This window comes from Babylonia areolata, chromosome 27, assembly GCF_041734735.1.
Source record: "Babylonia areolata isolate BAREFJ2019XMU chromosome 27, ASM4173473v1, whole genome shotgun sequence".
NCBI lineage: Eukaryota > Metazoa > Mollusca > Gastropoda > Neogastropoda > Buccinidae > Babylonia > Babylonia areolata.
The window spans coordinates 29942933-29964724 of record NC_134902.1 but is presented as its reverse complement, the minus strand read 5'-3'; the positions used below and the strand labels follow the sequence as shown (position 1 = coordinate 29964724).

The 21792-nt window shown below is 44.4% G+C and overlaps 1 protein-coding gene across 2 annotated transcripts in view; it reads left to right on the top strand.

The window, feature by feature from the left end:
• The window catches only part of LOC143301231 (uncharacterized), a 28784-nt gene extending 7802 nt beyond the window's left edge, over nt 1-20982 (top strand). For both annotated transcript variants that reach the window (XM_076615363.1, XM_076615362.1), the window contains exons 3-14: nt 4131-4228; nt 4714-4833; nt 6489-6649; nt 9059-9467; nt 11587-11677; nt 12345-12520; nt 15618-15753; nt 16290-16396; nt 17771-17926; nt 18506-18607; nt 19048-19195; nt 19501-20982. In XM_076615363.1, the coding sequence (XP_076471478.1) occupies nt 4131-4228; nt 4714-4833; nt 6489-6649; nt 9059-9467; nt 11587-11677; nt 12345-12520; nt 15618-15753; nt 16290-16396; nt 17771-17926; nt 18506-18607; nt 19048-19195; nt 19501-19748 (1952 nt within the window). In that variant the 3' untranslated portion in view covers nt 19749-20982. The remainder of the gene's footprint in view (nt 1-4130; nt 4229-4713; nt 4834-6488; nt 6650-9058; nt 9468-11586; nt 11678-12344; nt 12521-15617; nt 15754-16289; nt 16397-17770; nt 17927-18505; nt 18608-19047; nt 19196-19500) is intronic.
• Nucleotides 20983-21792: the final 810 nt, after the last annotated feature.

Below are 21792 nucleotides of genomic sequence, written 5' to 3'. Positions count from 1 at the left end.
CTGTTTTTTATTCATTTGTATTTAGTGTCTTCGGTGTGTTAGCTTACCTCTGGATTTCAGGATCAATGTCTTCAGTTAGCGCGGTGACCTCGGTGGGAGCTTACTGTAAATATACATCTAATGCGTCGCGCTGTGTCTCTGGGGTAAACCATTGTACCGTCGACCATCCACTGGAATTTACAGGACACTTCAACCGGGGTTCCTACACTTTGTTTTGTGCTCTGGGGAATTTTTCATCGATTTTCAGAGGTACCTATGTCTTTTTTAGATTATTTTTCAAAAGATACGTTTTTTTGGGTGTTTTATTATTATTATTATTATTTTTAAAATTATTTTTCTTTTAAATAAAGATCCAGTGATGACGTAAAAACATTGTTACATGATCTCGAGATGACGTGTTTTTTTTTTTATCTCGTCATTCTTATGATGGAATTTCGTATCGAAAAAGACCGTCCTTATTTGACAGTGACAACGCCTACCAAACAAGTACATTTAAAATATCGTCAGTCATCATTTGTGCCCGAAGTTATCTAGTTATGTGTTGAATAGTCCAGTTTCAAATAATAATTTACAGAAGTAGTGCATACAATATTTGATTATTGATAATTTTTTTGTCCTAATCCCGCTTACCCCGTCCCGCCTCTCACACACATCCTTCCAATATTATGTTTTTTCTTTCTCCAGTCACAGACACTCACACTCTCCATTTTACATTTTGTACTCTATCTTTTCCACATTCTGTTCTCTCTCTGTTTCTTAGTCCCCTCCCCCTTGCCCCCCCAACCCCCTCCTCAACCGCCACCCTTTTCATTCGAATATACAGAAATGTCGATTTATAATTAATAATAACAATCATCACTATGATAGAAATGATAATAATCCATATAATAATAATAATAATGTCATATATTTTAAGTCTAATATCATCATCTCAGATGAACAGACAATAAATAAATAAATGAACGACGATAATGCTCTGAAGTAGGTCTTAATCTGTTCTAACACGTTTCTGGCCATCAAGCAGGTATCGCATGGTTTCTGTAGATGTGTCTTTTGTTGTTCCAAGGATCAGCCTCATAGCTTCATTTTGAACTCTTTCTAATTTTAAGAGGCTGCTTTGAGACGGTGTTGTTAGCCCAAGTCCGTAGTCGATCACACTGAGAACGAGTGATTGATATAGCAGGAAGAGGTGGCATTGTTCGATACCTTTGGTTGCCATTGTCTTTTGAACTGAAAGACACTTTTTGCATTTGAGAACAGTATTTTCCGTATGTTTTCTGAAGGTCAGCATCCTGTCGATGTGTATTCCTAGGTAGCGTAGGCGTTCGGTTTTCTCGATTTGAATTCCGTCGAATGACAGGTGGTGGTGATTTGCTCGCGGTTTTGTTGTTGAGGGTGCACAGCAACGTTTGGGCTTTCGCTGGATTGATGGAAGATCCTGTGTCCTTGCACCATTGAGCGGTATTGTTCAGTTGTTTCTGGACGGCTTTAGTTCTTTCCTGAGCATCTTTCGAAGTTTTGAAGACCAGGCCATCATCCACAAGAGTACGCATCCGAGCTATTCCATTGCTGTTTAAGTCTGCAAGGCCTTTCGTGTCGACGTTGTAGAGGACAGGAGAGAGCGGAGACCTTTGTGGCAGTCCCATGGAAAGTTTAGAAGGTGCAGACATCCTATCGCTCATTACCATGGTAAAATAACCTTTTTTTTCATTCATGCACACACGCGCGAGCGAGCGCACACACACACACACACACACACACACACACACACACACATGTACACACACGTGCGCAGGCACACAGACAGACACAGAAACAGAGACAGACAGACACACACACACACACACACACACACACACACACACACACACACACACACACACTGATCTGATGATGACACTTTAATCTAAAATTCATTCGTCTTATACGTTCGTCTGAAATCATATGTGGACAGACATTAAATTGAAGAACACACACACACACACACACACACACACACACACACACACACACAAAGACGCGCGCGCGCATGCAAGCACGTACGCACTCACTCACTCACTCACACACACACACATACACGCACATACAAACACACGCACCTGACCTGAGCAAGCGATTCAGGCATTTTCACAGAACTAATGTTGACACAATGACCTGACAAACGAGGAACCCCCCCCAAAACCCTCCTCTCTCTCTCTCTCTCTCTCTCTCTCTCTCTCATGGCACATACCCATGGAGATGAAATGGAGAAGTGTAATGTTGATAGAAAAGACCTCCTACCAACTCAGAGAGAAGAATGTGGCATTGTATCATCTGAAGGAAATACACAGCCTTTCGATTATGAGCTAGACTCAGATGAGTTTAAAGAAAAAAAAAAGTGATGGTAGAGCTATGAAATTCCTTAATATTGATGTCATTCTGGTCAGATGACTGACCAGGTATGAAATGAACTTTCATCACTCACTGTGCCAATTTATGCAGGACTACAAAAACAGTCACGTGTGCTGCAAAGCAGATCGGCACTAATCAGGCCAAATCCGACAACAACTGTGTTTCTGACAAGGTGTTCAGTGACAGATTTCTAAATGATCCCTGAACCGATTTACGTCGGATAAGTTGCAAAAGAAAGAGCTCAACACCTACTTTATTATGAGTATAAAATGAAGCGTTGGTTATTATAGATGAATTTATAATCTTAATTTAAGTCACCTGAACAGGGTCAGTTTTAATGAGCTTGTCGCTGAAAATTACAAATTGCGTTAAATCATTTTAACGTAGGCCATTGGGGTATTGCCTAAATTATTATAAAGGGGACGGTACAAAAGAATTACTGATTTACTGAATTAAAGAGTATACAGATGAAAGGATATAAAAGATCCACACACAGGCCAGGGGCATATAGCAGGTCGGTCACAAAAGGGTTTTTGACTCTCTTGTGAAAACAAAGTGAGTCTATGTTTTAACCCGGTGTTCGGTTGTCTCTCTCTGTGTGTGTGTGTGTGTGTCCGTGGAAAACTTTAACATTGCCATTTTCTTTGCAAATACTTTGTCAGTTGACACCAAATTAGGCATAAAAATAGGAAAAATTCAGTTTTTTCTAGTCATCTTATTTAAAACCATATTGCATCTCTGGGATGGGCACAAAAAAAAAAAAAAAAAAAAAAAAAAAAAGCCAAATTATATGCAAACTGAATTTACTGTTATATTTATATTTTTTTTATTCTCTAAACTTGGCACTTTGATCTGATATTCTGACATAACAACAAGAGCAGTCATTTTTATCATTTTTTGTTCAAACAGGAACTTCTTTTGCTAAGCATGGAAGTATATTTCTGGTGCAAGTCTTTGCTGCAGATAGTAAAAAAAGGGAAATTATTCTGTAATTAATGTTAGGGGGGGTTAATTTGCTTTAAACTGATCTTTCTCATCTTAAACATTACATTTTGAAATCATACTCGATACAAGTACTTGTACTTGGCTCTACATATTATTAGTTTTACAGAATACTCAATTTTCATATCAACTTTAAAACTGTAAAACTAGAATGAACATAAAAGAGAAATTGAATCAACCGTGTCGTACCGGGTGTAACTAAACTTGTACATATATCTTGATCCAGAGAAAACAGCTAAATATTGCAGTGTGATTGCAGCAATAGCCACGTCTCCTTTACCGCGGACTTAAGAATTTTTAATTGCCCTTAAAGATTTTTTGAATGCCCAAGATACACCAGAATAATATAATTTAAACAGCATTCTCACTGCGAATATCACAATTGATTTATCGCCTTTTAAAAAAACATATTTAAATGTTAAATTTTTGAACGTCAGTTAAGGAGCCATCATAGTGTATTGGGTAAGACAGTTTCTTCTCATCCGAACACACAGGGTTTGAATCTGCCGTCTTATTTTTTTCTTTCTTTTTTTTTTTTTTTAACCTGAAGCTTTATAATAACAAGTACAGAACACATTTAAATGATTAGATTTTGTAAAGTGTATCACAAGGGAGTATTGAAGGCCTTGCCTCTCTTGTTTTATCTATGTAATTATCCGGTAATTAGTTAATTGATTAATCAATTAATTAATTGACTAATTAGTAATCTATTAATTAATTCATTTCTGTGACGGCAGAGTCTGCCGTCCACCCGTGCAGAAGACAGTGTGTGTCCGGGGAAGTGATGACGTGCCACTACAACTTCACCCTGGAGTGGTACAGGACTCTGAACAAGGTCTGCCAGCTCTCCTCTTCTCTCTTCCCTGTTCGCTATGCATGTATGATAGTCAGTCGTGTCCGACTATGACCTGTCAGAACAACAGAGGAGGCAACTGCTGTCCCGACTATCTGGGCTTGAAAGTGATCACAGTGGAGTGTGTCTTGCCCAAGTTACATCCCAACTTTCTTGGCCAAGAGCGCTTTCAGGACACTCGGCGTTGGGATGGTCGCCAAAGGCCAACAAGCCCCCAAGGCTGTAGCACACGTACACACATACTGTGTGTGTGTGTGTGCATGTGTGTGTGTGTGTGTGTGTGTGTGTGTGTGTGTGTGTGTGTGTTCTGTTCGTTTTTTCCCCTGTTCATCACTATATGAATTGATCGATGGATTGTTTGACTTGGTAGTTTATTGATCGATTGAATAATTGGTTGGTTGATGTGGTTGCTTGGTTAGTTGGTTCATTGACTGACTGATTGACGGGTGGATATTGTCTGTGGTCAGGCGTGCTATGACTGCCCCTTCAACGTGACTGACTGCTACAGGGAGGAGTGCATCGCTGGTGACGGCAAGGTGCGTCTGGTGTTGGCCGTCAATAGACAGGTGCCCGGACCGGCCATTGAGGTGGGTGTGCGGAGGTGGAGGGCGTGTGTGTGTGTGTGTGTGTGTGTGTGTGTGTGTGTGTGTGTGTGTGTGTGTGTTTTGTGTGCGTTTGTGTGAGTGTGTGGGGATGGGAAGAGTGGATGGCTAGAGGAGTACTGAGGGGGTGTGGGGGGCGGGAGGGCGGGGCGCCATGCTTTATCAACACGTCTTTAAACATCCCTGCAGAACTTTTGAAACATGGCGGAGGGGCAGTGGTTAGCATCCTAACTGCTATCAGCAACACAGTCTGGCAGCGAATGACACACTCCACACAAAAAACAGGAAACCTCCAACACTGCCAGAACTACCGCACCATCAGTTCGGTCAATCATGCTACCAAAGCAATGCAGAGATTATAGCCGCAAGCACAGACCATTATAGCTGAAGAACAGACTGGATTGCAGAAGTAACATCGAACATAATTATATGAAAACCTGCGTACCCTTTGCTAAAAGCACCTCCAGTACCGGAGGGAATTCTACGACGTCTTCGTAGACTTTAAGAAGTTGTTTGACAAAGTCTAGCAAGAAACACTAGCGAAAGCTAATCAACACCATCCAGCAACTGTACCCCAACGTACCAGTGTGGCATTCACACAGGGTGCTATTAAAGAGTGGTTCCATTCTTAGGTTGGAGTCCGTCAGAGCTGCCTTCTGTCTCCCACGCTGTTCAACATATTCCTGCAACACATAATGACTGATGGGTTTGAAGATGATAACAGTACATCCGGCATTGGAGGAAGAACAGTTACGAAGCTTAGCTTTATGTACGATGTCGACGGGAAATATATGAACGAACTGTGAACTTCTGTTTCTTTCTCTTTTCAATTTTTAGGACGTTACTTGTTTCTTTCTATGTACTATTTATTGTCATATGAACCAGCTGATAGGAAGCACCAAGCAGCACTGGTTTGAAGTTGTCTCCTTTTTTTTTTTTTTTTTTTTTCAAGGAGCAAATTTTATTGTTCGTGTTTATTCCTTCCCAAAGTAAACATGTCCTAGGACAGTGACTGAACGTTAAAGACAAACCCACTTCAAAATTACAATCTAAACAGACAAACAACAAACAACAACAACAAAACAAAAGAGAGGATCAATGTTCCAAGTTATGAAGTATGGTTCATACACAAATTTCCCCCTGTCCAGATCACAGTCAGATCAAACCAAAAGCATTCACCTCCCTTGTAAAGTCAAGGACTGCTTTAAGCAGGATATAACGAAACAGTGTGTCCATAGAGTCAGCAGTGAAGAGTCTGTGTCTGATGCCTTGCAAGTCCTAGCTATCAATAAGATGACGATCAGAAGATGAGGGGCTCATGACACGCGAAAGACCAAATGAGTCCTTCCAGCCTTTAGAAAGGAAAGGACGAGTGGGTAAGAAAAGTGTGACCCGTGTGTAGGGGACAAAGTACAGCTTCTTCTTTCCGACAACGGGAAACAGATGGAAAGAGAATCCGTTTACTTTGAAAGGGTCTTTCTGAAGCAGTTTGTTGTCGATTTGAGGCTTCAGTTCCTCATGCCAGAAATTTTCAGACTGAACTTCAGATTTGAGGATCTGATGGTGGAACGTAATATTTGGACCAGTGTGTGTGTGTGTGTGTGTGTGTGTGTGTGTGTGTGTGTGTGTGTGTGTGTCAGGTGTGTGAAGGGGATATGGTGGAGGTGAGGGTGACCAACATGCTGGAAGATGGACTGTCCACCTCCATACATTGGCACGGGCAACACGTCTTCCGAGAGGCCTACTTTGACGGGGTGGGTCAGGTCACCCAGTGCAACATCCAGCACCAGGAGACATTTGTGTGAGTTCAGTGGTTGAAGCTAAGATGAGTTAGTAAAGTACACTGACTGTATAGATTGTCATGCGTGTACTGTGTCAAAGTGATTCAAATCAGTTATCATGTAGCACTATACCGTGGTAAGCCATGTAGGAAAAAGCAAAGATAGCTGAATCACAGTTACCAGACTGCGATACATATCAGATGGTGATAACATGTAACTGATATTGATTCAACATTATCCTGCAATCATCACAACAGAGTACTATACACACATTGTATAGGACAAGGCACACTGTCAGAATAAGAAAGGAAATTAGTGTATGAAATAATACACGAATAATAAACAAGATGATAGAATAAGTGGCTTTTATATTAAGTGTTGACAACTTGAGAGATCAAATGGTAAGTCAGTGCTCAATATATTGGTAGAAAGAACTAACATGGCTTGATCATTAAGTGGTGCAGCCAGCCAGTGAACTCACACAAGTTATCCAGTTGCACCAAATCCAAACAACACAGATAAGTATGGCTTGTGTTCTACATTTGAATTTGCTCTGCTGAACGCGGAATACATAAAGCCTAACTTTTCATTAAATAAATCTTACTGCTATGCCTACATGGATCAAGATCAGTGTGAGCAGATGAGAAATAGGCGACATCCTGAGAATATCCTCGAACAGTCAACAGTTGAATGAAAGTGTGTGGAGACGAAACTATTTTCGCGTCAGCACTCTACGTCAATGACTGACTGTGACGTTCGAATAACTGAATAGTTTCAACCAACCTAGTAGCACATCACAGTGACAAGACAATAACATGATAACTTAGACCTGTGACTGAACGAGAACGCAATTCTTCTGACAAAGGTTACCGACTTTAAACACTGTCAACCCATAACACAACAGTTGACTTACAACGATGATGTGAGACGCTGGCCTTTGGAGCTACACACAGGGCTGGTTATAGCCACTGGCAGGTGGAAATGAAGAGTGACCAGATCATGCAGGTCATGCTAACCACTCTGGCGACAAGCAAATCAGCCCTAGCCAGGCTAAAATTGAACAAATTTGTGTTTTTTGCCAGGTGTTCAATGATAGATTGCTAAATGATTTCTGAACCAGTTTAGGTCAAATTGGTCACAAAAAAAATAGCTCGAAACTGAGCACTTTTAACTAGTTCATAGCCGAAAATTTCTAATTGCGTTGAACCAGTTTAATGTAGGCAAACACTAATGATATAGATTAAAAGAAATGATTGTGACAATTCTGCCAGTATATAATACTTGTAATTTACTGATCCGATGGAAGAGATATCAGTTAAATAGTCTGTGTCAGAAACACATATTTCAACTCGGCTGAAGCCAAAAGTGTGAGGTGATTGTCCTTAAGTGTCGACAATAAAAATCTGCTTTGTATCTTGTTAGTTCCGGATCTCTTCTCATCCAAACACTATAATAATGTGGTTTTTGTTTCCAACAAGCAATCACATATAGAATTGAAGATTGTAGCATTGAAAAGATGAGATGCCATAAACCTCAACGTCGAATTTGGCCGACGAAGGAATAGAAGAAATACTTAATAGGAATGTAATATAAGTTTGTATTTAAGCACAACAGGCATAATCTGGCTGTGAATTATACACAGACATGGTGTATCAATGTTTGGAGCATTTGTTTAGAAGTGGCTTTTATTCAAAATTTGAATGGCGTCACGGCACAGGAAGCAGGTCAATGGTTGGACATCATCATTTCAAAAAAACTGCAGAGCGCTCGGCTACTTTATTATTGTTGTTCTTTATGTTTTTTTGTTGTCGTTGTTTCCATTATTATCATTACTCTTATAAATCATTATTATTATTGTTGGTGTTGTTGTTGTTGTTTTTATTACGGGTTTGATGACCATGATAATGACTGGCATGCATGTCCTCATGCACTTTACATTGACTCTGAGTCAGGACACAACCTCAAATTGTGTCTGGTATATGACACAGTAACTCCTGTAGTTGTGTAAGTGCAGAAACTTTGTTTTAAAAATAAAATGCCAGTTTATGCTTGTCCTCATGCACCTTATTATTGTTATTATTATGTTTTTTAAACAAGGTTACTGTGTCATATTCCAGGCACAATTCAGTGTTGAGTCCTAGCATTGTCTTCTTCTTCTTTTTCTTCTTCTTCGTCTACCACTACAACTACTACTACTGCAACTCATTCTGCTACTACTACGTCTTCTTCTGCTTCTCCACTTCCATCTCCTCTTCCTCCTCCTCCTCCTTCTGTCTATTGTTTCTTCATTATATGTTTTTTTTAATGCTTTTCTAGTATGGGAGTGGTTAGTAGTGTGTGAAGGGGAGGAGGGGAGGGGAGGTGGGTTGTGGGGGTGGGGGGATCCACGAACGATGCAAGAAATATCTATTGTCGCGGCGCACGTGCAGGTACAAGTTCCACGCGGGCCCGGAAGGCACGCACTGGTACCACGCGCACACGGGCATGCAGCTGGCTGACGGCGCCTTCGGGCCTGTGATCGTGCGGCAGCCCGCCGGCCATGACCTGAACGACAACCTGTACGACCAGGACCTGAGCGAGCACGTGATGATGGTGTACAACTGGCACCCCGTGCTGTCCATGGAATACTACCTCAACCTCATGTACGCCTATGACCCCTTCTCCCCCCAGTCCGTCATGGTCAACGGGCGCGCGCGCCACTACAACGTCACCAACTCTCGACGGTTCTTTGACAGCAACCTGACGCATGCGCAGACGCCACCGGAAGTGGTGCACGTGCGGAAAGGGGAACGTTATCGTCTGCGGTTTATCTCGGCGTCCCCTGCTTGTCCCTTGCAGGTAGGGATTAGGTTGATGGAAGGTGTGTGTGTATCGGTGGGTGGGTGGGTGGATACAGGATAGGATACAACGCTGTGATAAACTCCCCAGTGCGATCATCATCACGGGGAAAGTGGTAACTTTCTGAAGGAAAGATTAACTTGGGGAAGAGAACGTGTAGTTTGGCTTGGTGAAACACAGAAACCACACTTTTATTTGCTGTTTGTGTTTCGTCAAGACAGGGTCATGGCCCGGGGACAGGTCCACCATCATACAATTCGCTACACCGCTACATTGCTGACTCATATCAGACAGAAGCAGTTTGAGGTCCACCGCAACCTACTGATTATTTATTATTGTTACGATGATGATGATAATCATGATAATGATAATAATGATAGTGATAAAATAATGATAATGTTAAAATAATGACAATGATAATGAAGATGATAATAATGATAATGATAAGAGTAATCACAATCGTAGTAGTAGTAGTAGTAGTAGCAGCAGCAGCATAATAACAATAACGATACAACTACTACTACTACTTCAGTTATGATCATGAGTATGATTATTGTTGTTATTATTAATGATAGTAATAATGATGATGATGATGATGACAATAATGATAGAAGCCAGATTCCACGTAAGTGGTCAAGATGAAAGGGTGGAGGTGTTCGGGGGGGTGGGGGGTGGGTGGGCGCTCTTACCAACAGAATTAATCAAATAAACTCGAAAAACTCTACCAACGGGCAGTGGGCAAATCTCCTTACAACGCTGTGATGAACTCCCTGTGCCATCATCACACTTGTCCGACCCGTCAGGCCTCGTCGACAGTGATCACCAGTTTCAATTTCAGTTTCAGTTTCTCGAGGAGGCGTCACAGCGTTTGGACAAATCCATATGCGCTACACCACATCTGCTAGGCAGATGCCTGACCAGCAGCATAACCCAACGCGCTTAGTCAGTCCTTGAGCGCATGCATGTATATTTGTGTACCTTTCAGAGTGGATTTCTTCCACCTACAGAATTTCGCCAGAGGACACACTTTTGTTGCCAAGTGCGTTTCTGCACACAAGATCTCGGTTTAACGTCTCATCAGAATGACTGGGCGCTCAGTTTGATTTTCCAAACTTTGGAGAAAGGGCGAGAACAGGATTCGAACCCAGACCCTCACGGAGTCTTTTTATTGGCAGATGAGCGTCTTAACCATTCTGCCACCTTCCTCCTTTTCATCAATGATTAACAGTAATGGCGAAGGGCACATCTCAGAACATGTAAAGAGAAAAGGCAAAACAACCACATCATCATCAACAACGACAACAACAACAACAAAACCAAATCAAAGGTATGTAGGCGGTGGGGTGGTACATGGAGACAGGGGTGGGGGCGTATGGAGATACAGAGAGAGAGAGTGAGAGAGAGAGAGAGAGAGAGAGAGAGAGAGAGAGAGAGAGAGAGAGATCGCAATGTTTTTGTTTTTTCAAAGCAAATTTTATCGCTAAACTGATCATTATTTGTAATTAAACAACTTTTTTGTCGAAGATGCAAATCCAGTGTACATTAGATAATGAACAGCAATATTGTATTACGTACACGACTATTTTTTTTCTTCTTTGTCCATGGGCTGCGACTCCTACGATCTTTCGTATACATGAGTGGGCAGTTGCATAATCATTTTAATCCCCACCTTGTAGGCAGTCACACTTCGTTTTCGGGGAAAAAATGTATATGACTGAGGAAGTACCGAGTCTCTAACCAGAAACACATTCTGAGCTTGTACACTTTTTGAAGTGAACTGTAATGTTTATACATCCTCATAAAAGTGTGGTTTCTGTAGTATATCATTTCCTTAATTTTAACCTTATTAGTTAAGTAAAAACCACATACACCCGGTATTCCTCTTTCTGGAATTTATCATATTCGGTGTAGAAAAAAAAAATCCTCAGACCATTCAAATCCGAAGAATCCATTTTTGATTATTTTACAATGAAATTTTTTTTCTTTCACTGTCTTGTTCATGTGTACAGTTTCCCAATTCCAAGCTACAATTAAAGCCTTATGAATTTTTTCCGTGCCAGGAATATCGAATCCTCCATTTGCAACATCATGTTCTGATTATTTTTGGGGGTGTGGACAGGTGTCTGTGGACCAACACCAGCTGACGGTCATCAGTGTGGACGGTATGCCGGTGGTACCCCGGGTGCTGGATGCCTTCATTATCCACCCGGGTCAGTGAGAGAGACAGAGAGACAGAGACAGACAGGGATAGAGACAAAGAGAGAGAGAGAGGGGGGGGAGGGAGAGAGGGAACAGAGACAGCAAGAAATGGCAGACAGAAACGTGTGTGTCTGGCACTTCGCTTATGTTGTCCCAACAACACTCTGATGATGATGATTGCGATGATGATGATGATTATGATGGTGATGATGATTGCGATGACGATGATGATGATTATGATGACGATGATGGTGATGATGATAATTATGATTACGGTGACGACGACGACGACGATGATGATTATAATGATGGCGATTATGACAACGACGACGACGATGATGATGATGGTGGTAGTGGGGATGATGATGACGACGACGACGACGACGATGACGATGATGATAATGATGATAATGACGATGATGATGATGACAATGATGATGATGATGGTGATGATTTTGATGGTGGTGGTGGTGATGATGATGATGATGATGATGATGATTATGATGGTGGTGGTGGTGGTGGTGGTGGTGATGATGATGACAATGATGATGGTGATGATTTGATGGTGGTGGTGGTGGTGGTGGTGGTGGTGGTGGTGATGATGATGATGATGATGATGATTATGATGGTGGTGGTGGTGGTGGTGGTGGTGATGATGATGGTGATGACCCCTCACAGGAGAGCGGTACGACGTGGTGCTGAATGCACAAGGGGCGGTGACCAACTACTGGCTGCGAGTTTTGGGGCTGGGCGACTGCGAGGGTCCCAAAGCCAACGGGATGGCCGTCGTCCGTTATGAGGGAGCCGGGCAGGAGGACCCCCCTGGTGACCCCTCCCTGCAGAGAGACGGCATTGTGAGGGGGCCTGGGGGGAGGAGGGGATGGAGAGGGAGGGAAGAGAGATGGCATTGTGAGGAGGGGGGGGGGAGAGGGGAGGGGAGAGAGATGGCATTGTGAAGAGGAGAGGAGACGGGAGGGGAGAGAGACGGCATTGAGAGGGGTCGGGGGGGTGGGGGGGGGGGTAGGGGGGGGAGAGGGATGGGGAGAGAGACGGCATTGTGAGGGGGGATAGGGGAGGAGAGGGTGGAGAGGGAGGGGAGAGAGACGGCATTGTGAGGGGGCCTGGGGGATAGGAGAGGGGGAGGGAAGGGAGAGAGACGGCATTGTGAGGGAGGATGGGGGAGGAGGGGGTGGAGAGGGAGGGGGAGAGAGATGGCATTGTGATGGGGGGGGGGGGGGGGAGAGGGATGGGGAGAGATGGCATTGTGAGGTAGAGCAGAGGGGAAGGGGGGAGACGACATTGTTAGGGAGGAGAGTGGAAGGGGGAGAGACGGCATTGTGAGGGAGAGAGAAAGAGAGAGGGAGTGGGAGAGAGAGACGGCATTGTGAGGGGGGAAGAGGGGGGGGGGGGAGGGGTAGGGGGAAAGAGAGACGGCATTGTTAGAGGAGGAGAAGGAGGGTGGAGAGGGGAAGTGAGAGAGAGGAGGGGGGGAAGGGAAGGGGAGAGAGAGACGTCATTGTGATGAGGGAGGTAGAGGGAGTGAGAGAGAGAGAGACGGCAATGTGATGGAGGGAGGGGGGAGGTGGATGGGTAGGGAGAAAGAGAGACGGCATTGTTAGAGGAGGAGGGAGGGGGGGAGGTGGAGGGGTAGGGAGAAAGAGAGACGGCATTGTTAGAGGGGGAGGGAGGGGGGAGGTGGAGAGGTAGGGAGAAAGAGAGACGGCATTGTTAGAGGAGGAGGGAGGGGGGGAGGGGGAGGGGGAGGGAGAAAGAGAGACGGCATTGTTAGAGGGGGAGGGAGGGGGGGGAGGGGGAGGGGTAGGGAGAAAGAGAGACGGCATTGTTAGAGGGGGAGGGAGGGGGGGAGGTGGAGAGGTAGGGAGAAAGAGAGACGGCATTGTTAGAGGGGGAGGGAGGGGGGGAGGTGGAGGGGTAGGGAGAAAGAGAGACGGCATTGTTAGAGGGGGAGGGAGGGGGGGAGGTGGATGGGTAGGGAGAAAGAGAGACGGCATTGTTAGAGGGGGAGGGAGGGGGGAGGTGGAGGGGTAGGGAGAAAGAGAGACGGCATTGTTAGAGGGGGAGGGAGGGGGGAGGTGGAGGGTAGGGAGAAAGAGAGACGGCATTGTTAGAGGGGGAGGGAGGGGGGAGGTGGAGGGGTAGGGAGAAAGAGAGACGGCATTGTTAGAGGGGGAGGGAGGGGGGAGGTGGAGGGGTAGGGAGAAAGAGAGACGGCATTGTTAGAGGGGGAGGGAGGGGCGAGGTGGAGGGTAGGGAGAAAGAGAGACGGCATTGTTAGAGGGGGAGGGGAGTTGGGAATGAGGGTGGAGAGGGGAGGGTAGAGAGAGGGGGTAGAGGGGAAGGGAGAGAGAGACGGCATTGTGAGGGGTTGGGGGAGGGAGAGGGGAATGGAAGGAGGAGAGAGATGGAGTGAGAGAGGAAAGAAGAGATAAAATGGGAGTGAGAGAGAGGGAGATAGAGAGAGAGTCAGAGGAAGAGAGAGACAGAGAGGTAGATAGCGAGAGAAAGAGAGACAGAGAGAGGGAGGGGGGGGGGCAGATGGAGGGAGAGAGAAAACAGGGTGAGGAAAAGGGCGAGAGAAAGTGAGAGAAGAGAGAGAGGGAAAGAGAGAGAGGGAGAGAGAGACAGAGAGAGAGAGAGAGAGAGAGAGAGAGAGAGAGAGAGCAAATAACAAGCTCGACGAACGCTGAAACAGCTGTTGTTTCCTTTGTATGCAAAACAAAACCAAATGACTCAGGCTACTCGGGCATTAATGAGAGTTTGTTGTTGTTATAGTTTTTTGCACACGCGTTTCCACCCCCCCTCCTCCCCGCACCCCCACCCCACCCGCACCTCCCCTCCTCTCATCTCCTCTACGCACACCATCATTTAAGGTTATGAGTTAAACCAAGATTGGTTTATGACGTTTCTCACCGCCCCCTCCTTTCTTTATGGAAAACGAAGACATGAGGGCTCGTATTTATTCTCTCTCTCTCTCTCTCTCTCTCTCTGTCTCTCTCTCTCTCTCTCTCTCTCTCTCTCGCGCGCGCGCTCTCTCTATCTCTAACACTTGTCAAGTCTCTCTCTCTCTTTCTCTTGCTCTCGCTCTCTCTATCTCTAACACTTGTCAAGTCTCTCTCTCTCTTGCTCTCTCTATCTCTGACACTTGTCAAGTCTCTCTCTCTCTTTTGCTCTCTCTGTCTCTGACACTTGTCAAGTCTGTCTCTCTCTCTCTCTTGCTCTCTCTATCTCTGACACTTGTCAAGTCTCTCTCTCTCTCTCTCTCTCTTGCTCTATCTCTGACACTTGTCAAGTCTCTCTCTCTCTCTTGCTCTATCTCTGACACTTGTCAAGTCTCTCTCTCTCCCTCTCTCTCTCGCTGGCTCTCTCCATCTCTGACACTTATCAAGTCTCCCTCTCTCTCTCTGTCTCTGTCTCTTGCTCTCGCTCTCTCTATCAATGACACTTGTCAAGTCTCTCCCTCTCTCTCTCTCTCTCTTGCTCTCGCTCTATCTCTGACACTTGTCAAGTCTCTCTCTCTTTCTCTTGCTCTCGCTCGCTCTATCTCTAACACTTGTCAAGTCTCTCTCTCTCTCTCTCTCTCTCTCTCTCTCTCTCTCTTGCTCTCTCTATCTCTGACACTTGTCAAGTCTCTCTCTTTCTCGTTGGCTCTCTCCATCTCTGACACTTGTCAAGTCTCTCTCTCTCTCTCTCTCTCTCTCTTGATCTCGCTCTCTCCATCTCTGACACTTGTCAAGTGTCCCTCTTTCTCTCTCTGTCTCTCTCTCCATATATGTATGTGTGTGTGTTTGTGTGTTCGTGTGTTCGTGTGTGTGTGTGTGTGTTCGTGTGTGTGTGTGTGTATGTTCGTGTGTGTGTGTGTGTGTGTGTGTGTGTGTGTGTGTGTGTGTGTGTACAGTGCTATCATTTTTGGTCCACAATTTATTCATACAGCTGCTGAATCCCATACTCTATGACGGGAACAGGCCAGAGTATGGGTTTAACCGCACGAAAATACTGACTGACGATCTGCGCTATATACTGAAAACCAACTACACTGACGAACAGGTGGATGTCAAGTACTTTATAGGTAAGTATGCTCTATTTGTTTGTTTGTTTGATAGTACGTTTGTCTCACTGTCCGTCCGTCCGTCTGTCTTTCCGCCCGTATGTGGGTCTGTATGTCTGTCTCCGTCTGACATTCAGGCTGTTTCTCTCTGATTTTATCAATTAACCATCTTTCTTTCTTTCTTATCTTTCTTTGATTCTTTCTTTCTTTCTCGCACTTTCTGTCCCTCCTTCACTTTTGCATTCTTTATTTCTTTGTTCCTTTTTTTCTCCCCATTATTTCTCGAAGTATGTAACTACTTTCATAGCCATACAACTAATAGGTGGATGTACAATGGATGGATGGGGGGATGGATGGATGGGTGGTGGATCGGTGTGCGAATGGCTGGCTGGCTGGGTGGGTAGATGATGGATGGATGGATGGATGGACGGATGGGTAGATGGATGGGTGGTTGGATGGACTGGTATGCCGATGGATGGATTGGTGGGTGGATGGATACATGGGCGGAGATGGATGGGAGGAGGGAGGATGGACAACGGATTGTTGTATGTCCGCAGGAATGGACTTCAACAACAATGACAACACCAAGTACAACAACAAAGATCTCTATCCCGTGCAGAGCTTGAAACCTCAAATGTTTCATGCCACGCCCGTTATGGACAACGTATCCTTGTTATAATGATGAGTGATGAGGAGGAGGCAGATAATGATGATGGTGGTGGTGGTGATGATGATGATGAATGGTAATGATGATGACAGCAATGACAATAACAATAACAAACAGAAGAAGGAGAAGTATAACAGTAACGATAACAATAACAACAAAAATGAAGGGTTAAAAGGCAACAAGTTTCATCGGCTATCTCATCTATGGCATATTAAACATGAACGGTTAAACACAGGTAAGAAAATTATCAACAATACCCCGCCATGTAGGGACCTATAATGTGGACATTTAATCCTCTTCATGCGTATATGCACGAATGGGGTTCAGGTACTGGCAGGTCAGTACATCTTTTGACGCTGGAGATGGAAAAATCTCCACCCTTGACTCACAAGGCGCCTTGATCGAGATTCGAACCCAGGATCGTCAGATCGAAAGTGAAAGGCGTTAAACTGATTTGGAGGAAAAGGGAGACATGGACCATGGTGTTTTGTTTGCACTGGGTTGGAAGAAAAGGGAGACAATTGTATAGTGCAGCAACAGCAGAGAATGTAGCTGTTGCTGCTGCTACTTCTGCTACTACTGCTGCTGCTGTTCCTCCTCCTGATGCTGCTTCTACTACTACTGCTGCTGCTGCTGCTGCTGCTACTTCTACTACTACTGCTACTTCTGCTACTACTGCTGCTGCTGTTCCTCCTCTGGATGCTGCTGCTACGACAATAACTACTATTACTACAACTACGAAGGCTGCTGCTGTTGCTACTTCCACTGTAGCCATTACCACTGATGTTGCTATTACTACTACTACTACTTCGTTGGCTGCTGATGTTAGTACTACTGCTGCTGCTGCTGCTGCTGCGACTATTTTAACGACTGTTGTTGCTATTACTACTACTCCGTCTGCTGCTGCTGCTACTACTACCAACACTACTTCTACTATTACTGCTGCTGCTACTGCGACTTCTTCAACGTCAGCTGCTGCTTCTACTATTCTGTCGGCTGCTGCTGCTATTACTACTACTGTTGCCGCTACTACAACTACTACTGCTTCAGCGACTGCTGTTATTACTACTACTACTACTACTACTACTCTGACGGTTGCTGCTGCTGCTACTACAGCGACTACTTGTACTATTACTGCTGCTATTGCGACTGCTTCAACGACTGCTGCTATTACTACGACTACGTCGGCTACTGCTGCTGCTGCTACTACTACTACTGCTTCAACGACTGCTGCTATTACTACTACTACTCCTCTGTCGGCTGCTGCTGTTGCTGTTGCTACTACTACTGCTGCTGCTGCTGCTGCTGCTCCTCCTACTACTACCATTATAACTACTACTCTTCCGTTTCGGCGCCTTGACCAGCCACCAGATCACCTTCATCACGCCCCCTGTGCCGCCCATCAGTCAGAGGGAGGACGTGGACGAGGCGTGGTTCTGTAACCGCTCCACCCTGCAGAACCCTGAGGCCTGTCTGACGGAGGATCTGTGCATGTGTGTGCACGTGATACACGTTCCACTGGACAAGGTCTGTTCAGTGCAGTGCGGTGCAGTTCAGTTTCTGTGGCAGTGTGTGTGTGTGTGTGTGTGTGTGTGTTCCTCTCTCTCCTTCTCTTTCTATCTGTATCTTTGTCCAAATTGAAGACTTTCTTGTATCAGTTTTGCTGATGAAAGGGGTGAGCGACCACCGAAATTTTCTACTTTTGATTGATTCTAAGTAATAATAATAAAATTAAAAAAAGATTTACGACTCTATGTGTGTATGTGCGTGCGTGCGTGCTTACGTGTGTGTGTTCTCTCTCTCTCTCTCAGCAGTGTGTTAATAAACCATTAATGTGTGCATAGAATATTAAAAAAAAAAAGAAAAAAGGACGTGACATTGTTGTGTCTTTATAGCAAATTCGTAATAAATCAATCTCTCTCTCTCTCTCTCTCTCTCTCTCTCTCTCTCTCTCTCTCTCAATATGGGGCTATGGCCTTGATTGAATAAACCATCTTGAATCTCTCTCTCTCTCTCTCTCTCTCTCTCTCTCTGTTTCTCCGTCTGTATCCACCTCTGTCTCTCTGTTCCTGACTTTCACTCATGATGTCTGTCTCTCTGCCGCAGGTTGTGGAACTGATTGTTTTTCACGAAGGTCGCTTCTTCGCTGAGCTGGGCCACAACATGCATCTTCATGGACACAGTTTCCGTCTACTGGGTTTGGAAAAGGTGGGGGGAGTACGGGTGTGTGTGTGTGTGTGTGTGTGTGTGTGTGTGTGTGTCGGGGATGGGAGGGTGGTGGGGTACCTTCTCCATCATGCATGGTCATCTGAACAAAGATTTATTTTGTTTTCCTTCATCCATAACTCTGTGTGTGGGGGTGGTGGGGTAGGGCGTGCGTGCATGCGTATATGTGTGTTCGTGTGATTGCATGTGTGTGTTTGTGTGTGTGCATGCATGTGCGTGTTTGTGTGTGTGTTTGTTTCTCTCTCTCTGTTTACTCTTTGCAGTAGAAGATGCAGATTAGCTAGAGCGGATTGGAAGAACAGGCCATACACCAAACAATCTCATCCATGTAAAAAAACAACAACAACAACAAAATAAGTAAATAATGTTCGGATATCTCTGTCCCTCATGACTGTACCCCCACGCCCACCCCCTCCCTGCAGCTAGGGGAGTCTCTGAACCGGACTTACGTGGAGGACCTGGACAGACTAGGACAGCTGAAGAGGAACTTCCTCAGTCCGTCCGTGCGGGACACGGTCAACGTGCCTGATGGGGGCTACGTCGTCCTCAGGTTTCTCGCCAACAACCCAGGTACAGGGAAGGGGAAAGAATGGGAGAGCACTCGTCACTGTATAGACCCATCAATTTGTTGATGGATGGGTACTGGAAGGGAAGGGAGAGCATCTGCCACATTCTATAAATAGATGTATTGGAGACGATTCTAGTCGCTGCTTTCTGTAAATGAATGAATAGATAGATTGGTTAGCTGATGGATGGATAGGTGGGCGTGAGTGACTGATTAATTGTGTGTGTGAGAGAGAGAGAGGGGAGCAGTGTATGATAGGTCCCTGTGTGTACCTGCACGCGCCTCCTGACTTTATCAAACGACGTTTCAGGACTCTGGTTCTTCCACTGCCACACCGACAGTCACCTGCAGCAAGGGATGGCACTCTTGATCAAGGTGGGCGAGCTGTCAGACTTACCTCCCGTGCCTGCCGACTTTCCCCGCTGTGGGGGGATGGGGTACAGTAATGCCAACCGTCGCCAGCCAACACGCACCTGCCCCGTTAATTCTGCAGGGGGTGGTCCTCAGGTCTCCGTCCTCCTGCTCTCTGTCCTCTGTGTGATGCTGGGAATGTTCTAGAACCGCCTGAAAATGAGTCCAGGGCTGTATTGCACGGGTCATAATTATCGATCAGCAGCAAGCACGAAGTTTGCGCAGTATAAAGAATTCTCCTTAGTCTACGCTAATTCCATAAGACGACAGACAATCATTAGCGCTTAGTACATTTATCACTGGTAAAATTGCTTGTGCAACCCTCCTCAACTTTCTCTTTTCTTTACTTTTTTTTTCTAACGCTGTTTTAGGAAAATATGAATTTTTTGTACTGTGTTATTCTTGTTGTTTTGTCTTGATCGTTGATGATATCAATCTATATGCACACACACACACACACACACACACACACATATATATATATATATATATATATATATATATATATATATATATATATATATATATATATATATAATCGTTTTGAGGTGAGATCAAAGGTGGATCGATGGAGGGTTTATATCTCAATTACAGAAAACAGACAATCATGCTCAATATTTTCTCGATTTGTTTTAATGATTACACAGTAAACAGTAAAGAGCAAACAATGGATTGATGCCAGTACTCAAAATAATCTGGAACGTATTCGAATATCTCAAAATGTTTATAAAAGGCGATCACAAATACCTATCCTAAAAATGCATGTCTGAACAGACACCCTCACCTGATTTTGGAACTCGTTTATTTCACTTCTTTTTTTTTAATCATTTTTTAATACACATTTTTGTTTTCATTCTGTTGTACAACGACCTTTAAAATAAAAAAAAAACAGAACACACATGAAAGACCAGTCTGAGTGTTTTGCATGTTCATGTGATACACTGAAAAGGGAAAGGAGAGAGTGCAAGTCTCTGTCTCTCTCTGTCTCTCTCTCTCTCTCTCTCTCTCTCTCTCTCTCTGTGGTGGGTTACACAATTAGAATTGCTCCACTTACACCTGTTTGTCCCTTGTTGATGAAATAGTTTACCTCTCCATTGCTTTTCCCATACTGGTGTATTGTTATTTGATACGAGCTTCATGGCAAACAGCCAAACGATATAACACTTTATTTTTGCTTTTGATAGTCTTTTGCATTTGTTTTTGAAACCCTTACAATTCAGAGTAGTTATTGTCCTATCAATTAAAGATACTATTTGGTTTCACTGTGTTCATCGTGATGTTGAGTTACATTTTCGAAATCAAATTAGCAAAGCAAATTCAAAATGTATTGAAATGTATTCTTTCTTTCTATCACACACACACACACACACACACACACACACACACAGAGGGGTTTGCAGCTGTCAGATGAATACATTGGTGATTTTTTTTTTATATAATTATACCGTGTAATAAAGTAGTGAAAGAAAGAAATTGATTCAGTGTTTGTGTACGTTAGATGCGTTTTGTTTTTATGCGATGAGATAGTGGTTGGTTGTATGCTTTTTTCACTTCTTTTTATTTACTTTTCTTTTTAGTGATAGTTTTCACACGCACACACACACACACACACACACACACACACACCGCCGGCGACAAAATATGCCGAAGTGCGACAATATGTACCAGAGACAATATATACCACAGCACGGGTATCCCCACATAGAAACAGAGGGAGAGGGTATGTGTATGGGGGGAACTGAGGAAGAACGGCATGATGGTCGTGCCTCTCAATCACCTGTTTCCCCATTTTGATGATGGAGGAGTTGAAAAGTGCGTCAGTCAGCATCACAACAAAAGCCCTTGAACAACACATTTCACATTGAACAACAATATTTCCTGGCGTGGATTCTGGTTAGAAGTGAGAAGATGAAATTCTCACAACACGCCCACATCTGCCATGCATGTGCAAGCTTTTTCGTGATGGATCTCCTAAATACACTTTCGAAACGAGTAATGTTGCATAGTTATCTGACGGGATTCTCAAGCCACCTGTTCTTCGTTCGTGGTCTGCAACTCCCACATTCACTTGTATGTACACGAGTGGGCTTTTACGTGTGTGAATGTTTTTACCCCGCCATGTAGGCAGCCATACTCCGTTTTCGGGGGTGTGCATGCTGGGTACGTTCTTGTTTCCATAACCCACCGAACG